This window comes from Sparus aurata, chromosome 6, assembly GCF_900880675.1.
Source record: "Sparus aurata chromosome 6, fSpaAur1.1, whole genome shotgun sequence".
Taxonomy (NCBI): Eukaryota; Metazoa; Chordata; class Actinopteri; order Spariformes; family Sparidae; genus Sparus; species Sparus aurata.
In genome coordinates, this window is record NC_044192.1 from 18,780,071 (window position 1) to 18,792,765 (window position 12,695).

Genomic DNA, 12,695 nt, shown 5'->3' on the forward strand with positions numbered 1-12,695 from the left:
TACACAAGAAAAACTGCCTTAGTTGAAGTGTTAAGGATGAGTTTAGGAGTCTCAGAGCCTGAGGAAAGAAGCTCTCTCTGCAGACTCTGCAGTCTGGTGGTACGGCAACAGATCCTTCTGTATCGTTCTCCACATAGCAGCAGGGTGGACAAACTGTGGCTGGGGTGGGTGTTGACTTGTAGTATCCTTTGGGGTCTGTGCAGACATCTCACTTCACCGATATCAGTAATGTTCTCTAGATGGGTACCAGTGATGTTCCAGCCTTTCTGTTCTGGGCTGTGCACGAACCAGGCAAGCTTTAGATGTTTCAGGTCAGGATAAAATCTTTCTGTAGAAGTTTACAAAAATTTCAAAATTTGAGAATTTAATTTTCTTTAGTTTGTTTAAGAAGTACAGCGTTTTTCAACCTTTGGTGATGTAAGCAGTTTGTAAATGACGCTCAATGGCATCAACAGTCCCAGGAAAAGCTTTGTTGAAAATAAAAAAACTGAACACAATGTGACAAAAATTGCATTAAACTGAGTACAGATTAATACAGTAAAGCACACATTTAAGCATTGCATTTAAGAATTAAACACTGGTACACATTTGTTGCTCAGTTAACCAGAATTTGGTGTTAAAGTTTGCTGCAAATTTAAGGGGATCAGGTAGCAAGTTCACAAACTCCCTTAAAAATAAAATCAACTGCCTCACATGAATCAATACTTGAGTTAAAAACAAAAGGAAATGGAACAAACAAAATGAAGCTTTCCAGCTCTGTATTTACAATGTCATCCTCCTCCCCTGTGTTTTCTTTGCATTCTCTTCTTTTGAGCCAGCTTAAAGGTTTCTCCGACTGATTCTGTCACATCACATGAAAACGTGGTAAGCGCTCCTAGTGCCCAAATCACATTGATTTAGGAGACCGCTCAATTCACGAGATTGCATGAGAATCGTGCGAGCCGCTGATCTGCCTGATCTACTGTTGCATCAAATATACTGTCATACTGCCCAACCCTAGTAAAGGTTATTGGTAAATGATTCAGTACAAATGAAATGCAAAGGAAAGGAGGAACCAAGGCACTAACACTGACAGTTACAGGAGGATTGTGTCCTGTAGATATAAAAATACTTACGCAATTAAGCTTTAATGGGCTTCAGTAACCTTCATCTTAAAATATATTTAAAAGAACATATTTAAGAAAATGAAAAGGTGAGTGGTTGTGTTGATGAAGCGCTTCATCAAACTAAATAGGGCACTTTAGAGCACTTTTGAAACTGAATGCACAGTAGCAATCATGAATGGCACGCTGCCAGTTGCATTCACAGGAAGGTCTGGTATATTTTTCATAATTCAAAGGGTGGGTGACCCTCCTCTTGTACCGTTTATTCTGTTAAATGTGCGTGTCAAGAACATGCAGCCTAGATTGAATTGACTTGACATATAGCATGATGGGGATTGAATTGAAATGACACCGTGAAGAAATGCTCAAAGAAATGACCACATCAGAGAAAATATGGCCAAGAAAAGAACAGCCACTCATGGCAACATAACATCTGATGGAATGACCTTGATTACAGGAAGTACAAAAAAAGACCATTCCAATCCACATTTCCACAAAAGGTATTTCCTATTAAATACCGCATGTACACAATATATGCAAAAAAACAGCGGGGAGGTCTTTTTATCAATACGTCAGCCTACATGTATCAAACATGATGTAGTTATTCATAAAAGAGTGAAATCCAATGATGAATAGTTGAAGGGGATTATTTTTGTGCAAGGTCTAGCCCCTAGCCATTTAACTGCTTCATCCTGTGAGATGTGGCATTTTCACATTTCATATTCGCACCTTGACAGAATTTGATGTATTTGATATTATATTACATCTGATTCCACATGTGCACCAGAGCTCTGCCTCATATAAGTGTTTGTGTTCGATAAACCCAGTGATCCTTTCTAGCAGAGGTTGGCTTTTGTTTTGTTGCATATATGTTTTCTTGTTCTTGGAGAGTTGAAGCAGCATGACCTTGGAGGTTGAGCTGCAGGGCTTATTTGTCTCTGCTAAACAGAGAGACTGTTTTCCAATCTGCAGTATAATTATCTCTCCACTCCAAATGAGTCTGCCCTTAGTCTCTGGTAACACACTGCATTAAGCATTTACTCTTACAGTGGAAAGAGAAAAACCTGAAAAGTGTTTATTCCACCTGCCCGGAAGCTTGAAAACATACACAAATATGGTTCACGCGTAAGTACAGGGCCTAATTCAAAGGGCTGTTTTATGGAGTTACTCTGCCTTTTATAACATGATCATGTAAAAGGAGAAAGAAAGAACCTATGAGCCGCTCGGCCTGTGACTTGTGAGCTTGACATTAATCTAACCACTGCCTTTTTTCGTGGGAGTGAAGTGGGGAAATCGATGGATGGACCACCTGTTCGCTCAAACAGCACAATGAAAAATGAAACTGTGGATTTTTTTTTCTGCCTCGGGGTACCATAGAGAGATATTTTCTAATAATATATTGGATGTCACGAGGTTAGATTAATTATACATGGATTACAAATCACACTTTGAGAAAGGTATGTGTTTGCACACATTACTGCGGATGTATCAAGTGTATGGGTTGGTTCACAGCAGATACATCTCAGAGATAGAGACAGAATGTGCAAAAGAATATACAAGAGTATGCAAGAGTCTCAGTTAAGTCAAAACTTATAGGGATGGATAAAGTGCCTGTGAAAATTAAGATAAATCATGCCAGCAGCAGAATCCATGTGCTACATTGAAACAAAGAACACAATAAAGGCACTATTTTGACAACACATATGAAGCTGCTGTAAATACGAAAATACAACCAAATGAACCGTAGAAGAATGCAGTGTAACTTCATTTAGAAAATGCAACTGCAGAAAAAAACATTACCAAATATGTTAATACAGTGGAACAGCCATGAACACATCTGAATGAGCATGCTGTTGCATTTGTGGTGCGTGGAAGCTAACAAAACATCAGTGGCTAGAAAGGCTAACATTTGTATATACTGTAACGCATATCAAATAAAACAATACAATATTCCAAAATAAGACGGTAGAAGAATTTATCGTGCTGAAAACCACTCAAAATAATTTTATATTGGGGAACTGTCGTGAATTATGATAATTGTGAATGTCCATACCTAAATGATTGTCTGACATTGTGTCTGACTCAGTGAAACAATATCGACATCGTGAATATGTTTTTCTAAGGGACCATAGAAGACACACAGAAAGGGCTCCCTGACTGGAAACATTACAAATGGCATGGTTTGTGCCCGGTACAGGACAAGAGGGCCCTGCAGCGGGTGATTAGTGTGGATCTCAAAGATTCTAAAAGACGACAACTGCCTCAGCCACAGTCTGCCCACCCCTCTGCCGTCTGGCAAAAGATACAGAAGTATCTGCTTCTGTATCACCAGACAACGGAACAGCTTATTTTCTCCATATTGTTGTGAAAATAAGCATTGTGGTTTTGTGACCTTAGAATAAGCCATAGAATTACAGTGTGCTACATTTCTACAGTAGCCTAGCACCAGTGGATGCCACTGAATCCTTTGCACTGGACTTTTTTAGATGGCTCATGTGACATTGGCTCCTGCACTGGGACCAATTATTACAGGAGAATTCACAAAGTGAAGTAAATGGAGCTCTTGTAGTAGATTTTTTAGCTAAGCAAACATTAGGCAATGTTGTTGTTTTTTTTATATGTACATGGATCATAAATACATAATATCTGTTTACGGACATATAATCCACTCATCCTCTTGTCTTGTACAGACCAGTCAGTTATATCTATCAGTAATATGGAATGTGAAATGCTACATTTCATGTAATTGTTTCACAGCAGGTTCAAATTGTGACACTTTATTCCTCTTGAAAATTAGTTCTCTATCACTTTGTAGGTGTCTTAGTGATAGAATAACGTAGATCGTTAAGTGTAATTGGAGTGAGAATCATACTGATAAAAAAAAAAGACACATTTACCTGTTAACAACAAAAAGCTGCAGTAAAACCGTTGTCGAAAAAATAAAGGAAAGAAAGAATGAAGTCATGCTGCAGTGATAAATCTGAGATCTTTCCATGCACAAACTCATTTATTGAAGTTTTCTTCTCCTGCCTCAATATCTTGCTGCCTCGGGAAATCATGCCAAACATCACCTGTTTGTGCTTAAATGGCACTTGGGAATGCAGAGCAGCTTTCAGCATTTGTTTTTGCTCTCATCTTGTGCAGGAAAACAAAGAAATCCAGGGCTATAGAATGAATTTAGACTACAGAAGGGAGATGGCATGGCCAGTCTGCTCTCCAGAGAAATTTGGGGGTAAATTATAAAGTGCAAATAATGTTTTGTTGTCCTCCAGTTTCCTTTTGATACTTCTGGTCTCCTGCTCACCATTTTTCAGATTTGTCTTAGCATATTTCTATCTACAACAGTCTGGTAAATTTTGTTCTGACAAAAACAGACACGTATGAGTGTGTCTGAATGTTTAAAGAGAGCTTATAGATTGGTCAGACCACCTGTCTGTCCTGCTTAAAGTCAACAACTTTCAGCAATATCTGTGGATGTGAACGAAATAGTCAAATGTGTCAGAACTCACAAACAAGTGATGCATTTGAAAACATTTCTTTTTATTGGCTGCTATGAAAGTGTTTTATAACTGTATATCACGTTTTCCAGTGTGCTGTTAACAAGAGCAGGTCATGTGATCTAATGTCAGTGAGTAAATGAAGCCTAAGGGGGCCAGCTTAATTGGGTGATGTAGTTAATAACATCTGAAGGGTGATGGATGGCAAGAGCTCCTTCTTGCTGGGTTCCCAGACAACAAATTAGTTCAATTAAAGGCTGCAGTTAAAGGAACTCTGAAAGAAACTGATCACTTAAATTCACTTAAATTATCTGGATTGAGTCAGCTTGTACCTGGTTTATGCCTGCGGCACGCATTAATGGATTTGCCCACATTTATACTGAATTTATTTTTCACGATTTGCATCTGCTGTCAGCACTGTCAGTTTTCTACTGCAGGTTTCTCGTAATTTTCCTTGGAAAGAGGAATAAGGCGAGCATACCCTTTAATTAAATCAACATCCAGGACCTTTTTCTTATTGCCAATTAACTTGGTGCAGTAGTATGAAAGGGTTTTTCATTTTAAAGAGGCTGGAGACAGTGAGATGATGGACAGCTCCAATTGCTACTTTTAGAATCATTTGATGATTTTGATCAGCGCTACCATAATACGTCTGCTTTGAAATGAAAGGAGTGAGAATCTTTTCCTTAACGCGGAACTAGAGTCATGACAGGCATGTGATGTAGCCTGTGTATGATGGTTTTCACATTATATGTCACACATCTTGAGCCATGTTGTGGAATCAGAGGAGATGTTGTTGGTGATTTAAGATGATTGGGAGGAATGATTAAAAGCATACCATTCTGTCAGATCTCACAGCGGGAAAAAAAGAGCTCGATCCTCCAGTTCTTCCTCTCTGCTCGTGACTGTCTCTGTGAGGGCAGTCGGCCTGAGGAATGTGATGCTGTATTTCTCGAGCCTCCTCCAGGAGTGGCAGAACACAAAAGGGAATGACACAGATTATGTGAGATTTATTAGAGTGATAAATACACCCTCTTTTATGCCCCTCAAAAATGCTTTTCATCAGCTCCTCAGCAGTGTGTCTAAGTGATTGATGGCAGGACTGTTCCTTCTCCTTGTCCACTCCTCAAGCTGTTTATGCTCTGTTTCCCATCCCAGATGCAGATCTACCTTTACAATTCAGACGACTTTGACAGCCTCAGTGCGGCCATCAAGGAAAGACGCATCGTTTCCGCCATGGCCGTCTTCTTTGAGGTAAAGTATCACACAGGGCTGAAGGTCAAGACAAATGTAATCTGAGGAAAACCACACTACACGAATGCCCCTACACAACATAGACATTGTATCCACGCTAGTGTGAGCCCCTGCACTTTAGTCCACACTGAAATATCTCAACAGTTATTGGATGGATGGATTACCTTGAGAATTGGTGCAGACAGTCATATCCCCCTCAGGATGAATTGTAATCACTTTGATGATCCCCTGACATTTCATGTAGGGAGCAAAAAAGGTAAAAATATTTCTATTTGTTCAGTATGTTCTGAACAAAAACCTGCAAACAGGGCTTATTTGTCTTGGAACATGGAAAAATGCTTGGTTTGAACAGATGTGTTTTCAAGGTTAGGATTTAATTGGAATTATCTCTTTGAAGATGGATTGATTTGCAAAAAAATATGGAATTTATTCTACAAAGTCGCTCACGTACACCAAAAATTATTATTTGAAATAAAACAATTGCATCGTCATATTTGTTCCTCTCATGGAGTTTAAATTAGAAAGCCATCGATACATACATTTATTGCTATGAGTATAAAAGAATTCTATGAAGTACAGGTGTGATGATAAATGCGGTTCAAACCCTTAATTAATATTACCATCAGCCTCCGCTTACCTTGTTGTTTAGTGCAAAGGTTGGCATGCTAATATGCTAAAGTAAGATGGTCAACACTTTAAACATTACACTTGCTTAATATGAGAATGTTAGCATTGTCACTGTGATCATGCTGGCATGCTGATGTTAGGCAGTAAAATGTAACACTCTTAAACAACTTTTGCTTAAAGGTGCTATGTATAACATTCAGTGACATCTAGTGATTCCCTCATTTGCAAAACAAATTAATATCTATAACAGCTAATTAGCTAGCGTGCCTACTCTAGCAAGAAGAGAGGAGGAAAACCAGCTCCGAGTCAAGTTGGAGCAACGTGCACGTGCAGCCGGCCCAGCCACTAAAACAAACAACAGAGAAGCACACAAACATACAGGAAGTGAGGCTTTATTTTCTGGTCAGGATGCCATTACTCCACTATAGCTTTAAACAGCAAATAGTTGTTTGCTGCTATATTATTTATCAAAATCTCATATATAGAACCTTTGAAGTTGAATCTTCCACATCCAGAATTTAGTTTTTTCTAAAGAATTATAGGTCGTAGTAGGTAGTGACAACATAACCTGAATGAAAAATATCTGGTTTTATAAGATAAAAAACAAACTTTTTGTTCATAAATGGTACTTACTGCGACTGTTATGAAAGTCCTTTACAAAATCAAGGGAATTGAATGATTGAATAAACATAACAACAGTGGATAAAGAAACTGGGTGGACAAAAGAGCCAACTCAAGGACTGAAGGGGGCTTTTTGTATGTGTCCATTTATGAAAACTATGACGATGTAAATACCTTTTTAAGGTCAGTAAGTGAGGGATGTTTCTCAGAGATCTTTGGCACCTGTGTTGTGATAGAAGAGTTTCTTTTCACCATGCAGCTAATTGTTTTTCTGTTCTGTGGCACACTGCAGATTGCTTACTGAGATACTACAAATTGTCCCCTGAAGGTCTGCGCACATAAGCTCTTAATGGACAAGAATGGTCCTAATTTCTGTTAACTGTAAAAACACCTCAGAGATTTATGAACCGTGAAAATGCACACACCAGCACGACTGCAGGGCCCCTGTCCATGTCACAGTCTTAATTTCTATTAGCAGGATGTTGGCGATTGATGGCAGGTGATCAATGGGGGCTAACGTTCAGCTTAATAGTATGTAGGTAAGGGTCAGCTCTCGGGAAGAGGGAGGCTGGAATGGGGACACAGGTGTTCGTAATGTAGGTCTACACTCAGACAGTGATAAAACCATGTGTGTACGAGGACCTAAATGCCTCCGCTGGGTCCTGACAGCCCTATTGCTTACTGCAATTAGCACCACCAAACACAATCCGCTGAACAGCAGTTTACAGTGTGAGGGTTTTTTTTAAGCGGACACACACACATTGGCTCAGTTTTACCATTTCTAATCAATGACGAGAGTTCCTCCTGTGCTCCCCGAAGGCCTATTAATGGCCTCTAAGGTGTGCACATTATCCGCATTCAGCATTCAGTTCCACACGATTACTCTCCACGACTGACCTGAATTAATGTTATGCAAGGGTAGATTGGTCCCCGCATCCCAATACTGTTTTGTCCAGTCTCGTCTCCTAAGTAGGACATTGGGAATATCGTGGAATGTCTGCCAGTCTACAGTCACTGCAAAGAATTCAAAGTAGGCCTAATGGATAAAGAGGGAATCCACGCCAATCTTTGTCTGCCGGAGACAGTTGACAGCTGAATGGCCTCATTGAGTTATTGCCATGAATGTGTTATTTAGACCTGGAAAAAGCGGCTACACTCATCCTTGCTTCCAATTATGCCCAGTTGGCCACTTGTGGTATTGCGGCAAAAAGTTCCCCTGCAGCCCAGAAAAGCATTTTCCCACCAAAACATTCTCATACCGAAATGACTGAGTAGGTCGTTTGTCAGTGTCTCCAAAAACAACATATACCACCTTTCCAAAAACACCACGACTGTTGCAGTGTAACAGAGACAGCCCTACCTGACTCTGGGCATTTGGTCGCAGCTTGGTTTGGTGTAGTCACTAAAACTTATAGATAAGGTTAAGTAAATCATTGTGGTTTTTGGTTGAAATCACTAAGTCTTTTTGAATGAAACTTAAAAATCTACTTTCTTCAGAATAGCTTTATGAGTTTGCCTGGATTAAAGAAATAAAAATGGGCTAGTAAATGGTTAAATGGGTCACCGAATGTACTTGGGTAGCCTGCTCAAGTAAAACAGTATGTGTGGGAAACACTGAAATTCCCTTATCAACTTATGTTCCGTGACGTTACTTCGTTAAATTTGAAAGTTAATAGAAACTCACTCTTGACGTGAACAGTGGTCCTATTGACGTCCATCCCCGACCTTCTCCCTATATGGAGTTCACTGTTTGCAAGAGAAACATTCCTGGCCTTTGGCAGTGGGCTGCATACATGAACTTAACCTAAAGGCTAGAAGCTAAATTTGATCATTTCACACTCATAATGTCATCATTAAAGTAGAGTAATTGTGGTAGAGTAATTGTCACTAACCTTCTTTTAGTTTGTATACATTACTGGGAGAAATCTAAAGATTACAACATAGTTATCAAGTATCATCAAAAATGACCACAGAACTGAGTCTCACCTACAAAACCCCTCAGAAAATTGAAGAAACTTGGTAACAGATGGTGTTAGATGCTGCTAGATTATATTGTGCTGAGAGTAGTTGCCCTGTGTTCACCCCCCTGTGTTTTATATTGATCTTCTTTAGTCATTACGTTAGATTATTATTCTAGTCTTGTAATCCTTTTTGTAATCCTTTGTCTCTGGACATTTCCTGCAGCTGGGGCAAAAAGACAATCCTGCAGTGGAGCCCATCATCCAGGGATTGAAAGGAGTGGTGCATCATGGTAAGTGATGGGAAAGTAACCTCAATAGCAAACTCTGCTAAATATAGAACAATTGTATTATGTGTGTGGCAGGGCTGTGCTGAATAGTTAAGGGCTCCATTTATAGTGTTCACTTTTAAATGCTAAATTGACATTACATTTTTTTGCGCAGGTGCAGATAAAGATTAGGCAACACTAATATTATTAGTATTATACTGTTTGTAGATTTAGATTTCATTGCTGGCTCTGTGTACTCCAAACATTTCCAATAAATCCAAAGCGTTGTAAAACCCAAAAGTCAGAATATATTGAAAAAACTGTTTTTTCTAACAAAACATCCTGCTTCAATCCATGTTTGTTGCCGTTCAGCCTTTTAAAAACATGTGCATGCATCTACAGATTGCATGTAAGAGTACATGTGTAGAGGAAGTTGATTAAATAAAAAAAAAGACTTGCTTGTTTAATCTGATGAACAAAATCCTCAATTTCAACAAAGCAATTCATGTTCTTTTTAGGGTGATTGAGTCATAAAATAGGATGACAGACATTAAAAGCTTCAATCAAACCCCCCTAACAGAAGCCTTAAATGTGAAACAAAAATAATGACATTCAGCACAGCCCTAGTATGGGATGAATCCTTTGTTGTAAATCTCCTCCACATAAAACAATACTGTGGGAATTAAGTTCACACAGGATATCCAAAGAGCAATTATCCCTTACAAAATTGCTGTTTTTCATGTTGTGCCTGATCCTAGAGGTAAATTCCTCATCCTGCTCCTCCCAACCTCCACAGAACAAAGATTGATGCTCTCGATTTCAACTGCTTAAACAGAGGGCCTCTTAAACCCCAAATTAGACTCTAAACACAAGATATGAGCGGAGTTTAACTTCAAAAGGAGGCGAAATTTGCAAGACACCGCCTCCCCCTTGCTAGAGTAGCTCCACAGTGGGAGACCTCCAAGGAGCTTCACTCACAGAGAGAGAACTATTAATTACATCTGAGCCTCAATTAGACAACACTCCTGTTTTATTCTGACTCAGACGTACGTATAGACTCGGGTGGATCGTGGCTCACTGCAAAGGCTCGCATGCACATTTAAACTGTTTATGTCCTGTGTTGTATGCCGTGGAGCGTTCCTTCATAGCGTATTGTCTTAAATAAATGCTGATGTGCTGGCTTAACTGAATGCATGACTTATGCAGACCATAAGCAGATGTTTTAGCGTGGCTGTATAATCCTTTGCTGCATCTGGGGACGCAGCAGCTCTGTTTACACGGACACGTATGACTTGTTTTACAACCTGCCGCCGATGGTCTTTATGCGAGCATAAGCACGCACTGACATTGACATGTAAATGGATGAGGACGTATAGAAGCGTGGGGAATTGCTCTGTACCCACACTGGTTTCACAAGACTGGTGCCGGGCTTCATTGAGTCGTTTCTAATTATAATTTCACTCCCTGTACTTTCTGGAGATGGATGTTTGATGTTGTGCAATGTGTGCGCCGGCGAGGTTATAACCTCTTGTGTGGAGCTTTGGGGGTGAAGGAGAAAAACTTCTACAACTTTCTGAACGAGCATTGATAGACACAGAAATACATGTTTGGGGAAAAAAAAGAAAGCTCCCTTAGAGGCCACTAGAGGTCCTTAAGAAAACATACGTATCAACGTCGGAATCAGATAATAGGTCACTTTGTTCAGTGAAATTTCTACAATTTAAATTTCATTGACGTAATTGCAATAAAGAAGAAAGGAGTTGTTTTTTTTTTCTGATTGGTTTTCAGCTGAGAGGCCATTTCAGATGCGGTTCTTATTTCACAGAGGTATTTATGCTTGTCTTTTCTTTCGTTACATAACCTTCATCGGCAGCATGTAGCCAAAAACGTTTGGTTAAACTAGATTATTTTTTCGGGTCGCCATCAATCTCCAGAAGTGCCTGAACTCTGTGTACTATGCAGCTTCACAGATGTTCGTGCTAACGCCACGGTATCTCTCATCTCCCCCGCTGAAAGAGAGCTCTGTGTGGGTGTGGTGGTTTTTGGACTGTCTTCCTGCTGGCTGCTAAATGCTTCTCGCCTTCTCCCCGGTTAGGGTTGTTGGTTTTCCACAAGCTCGTTATCCCACAGTCATCCATCCATCAGCATCTCAGCGGCCCATGAGCGATAGGGCACGTACGCTGTCTGAAGACTGAGAGAAGAAAGGCTGTGAATACTGAATTTCACTGAGTACATATGAGGCATGGGGGTGCGGCTTCCAGTGCCTCAGTAGTCCTATCAGTCCTTCCCCCCCCCGAACCTTGTTTTTTGTTTTGTTTTTTCTGCTTTTCGATAAGGTCGAAAGTGAGAGATTGGATTTGACGCAAATTCGGCTTTATTTTTTTTTTCATGTTATAATTCAAGGGAAAAAACAAGCCCTCTTGCAAAGCCCACACAGCGTATTTGCAGGAGATAAAGGGATCTTCCTCTGGATCACAAACTGATTCCTGCACAGCTTTGCCTGGTTCTGATCATGGCGGATAGGACATATGTGGTAATCATTTGGATCTGTCTTAATCCCCGTGGCCCATGCCAAAGTTGTTACACGGAACAGAGCAGACTACCACCTAGCCACAGATCAGCTGTCAGAGCAGGCCATTTTATCTGACTCCTCTCCCTTTGGTCCTCTCTCAGCCCATCTGAGTACAGAGATGAGGCCAGAGTGATAACAAGTGCTGAGGCTTTTAACTGCTGTCACCATCATTCCACTCGTGGAGGTTTCAGAAATGCAGTAAAAATGCCACAGGGACCGTCAAACGAAACAACCTTGTAAACGCCGGTGCAAATGCGACTCAGGATATGCAGTGTTTTTTTCGCTAAGCATTGAAGGGCGAAAGATCTGATATATTTGTATCAGTACAGAAGGCTGCTGCTTTTCATTTCTGACTATTGACAAATATTGATCCCTTGCTTTATCTAGAAAAGGAGACCAACCTCAGGTCATTCATCCTGAGGGATCTGCTGCCGTCATCAGTGGACGGTTATTACCGATACGCCGGCTCTATGACCACGCCACCCTGCAGCCAGCCGGTGGAGTGGATCATCTTCTCCAGGCCTGTGTATCTGTCCCACTCACAGGTGCGTCAAGTTCACACTCACACACACACAAGCAGACAGGTTTATTCTCCACGCACAGTCAGATCCCATTTGCACACGGTCCGTGGATCACTTGCTTCCCCACAGTGTCGATGCACAAGCAATTTTTCCCCTCATCTCCCTCTCCTCTCCCTTCCTCTTTTCCCTCGTTCCTCCCCAACTCCTCTGCATATGAAACCATAACTTCCTATATATAGTGGATGATTAAGCAGAAAGGGGAAGCCAATTACT

At 40.4% G+C, this 12,695-nt stretch overlaps 1 protein-coding gene across 1 annotated transcript in view; it reads left to right on the top strand.

Moving 5' to 3' along the window:
* The window catches only part of ca16b (carbonic anhydrase XVI b), a 94,549-nt gene that overhangs the window by 48,440 nt on the left and 33,414 nt on the right, over positions 1-12,695 (top strand). Inside the window, exons 4-6 of the mRNA XM_030419126.1 lie at positions 5,759-5,854; positions 9,287-9,353; positions 12,289-12,446. Of these exons, the coding sequence (XP_030274986.1) occupies positions 5,759-5,854; positions 9,287-9,353; positions 12,289-12,446 (321 nt within the window). The remainder of the gene's footprint in view (positions 1-5,758; positions 5,855-9,286; positions 9,354-12,288; positions 12,447-12,695) is intronic.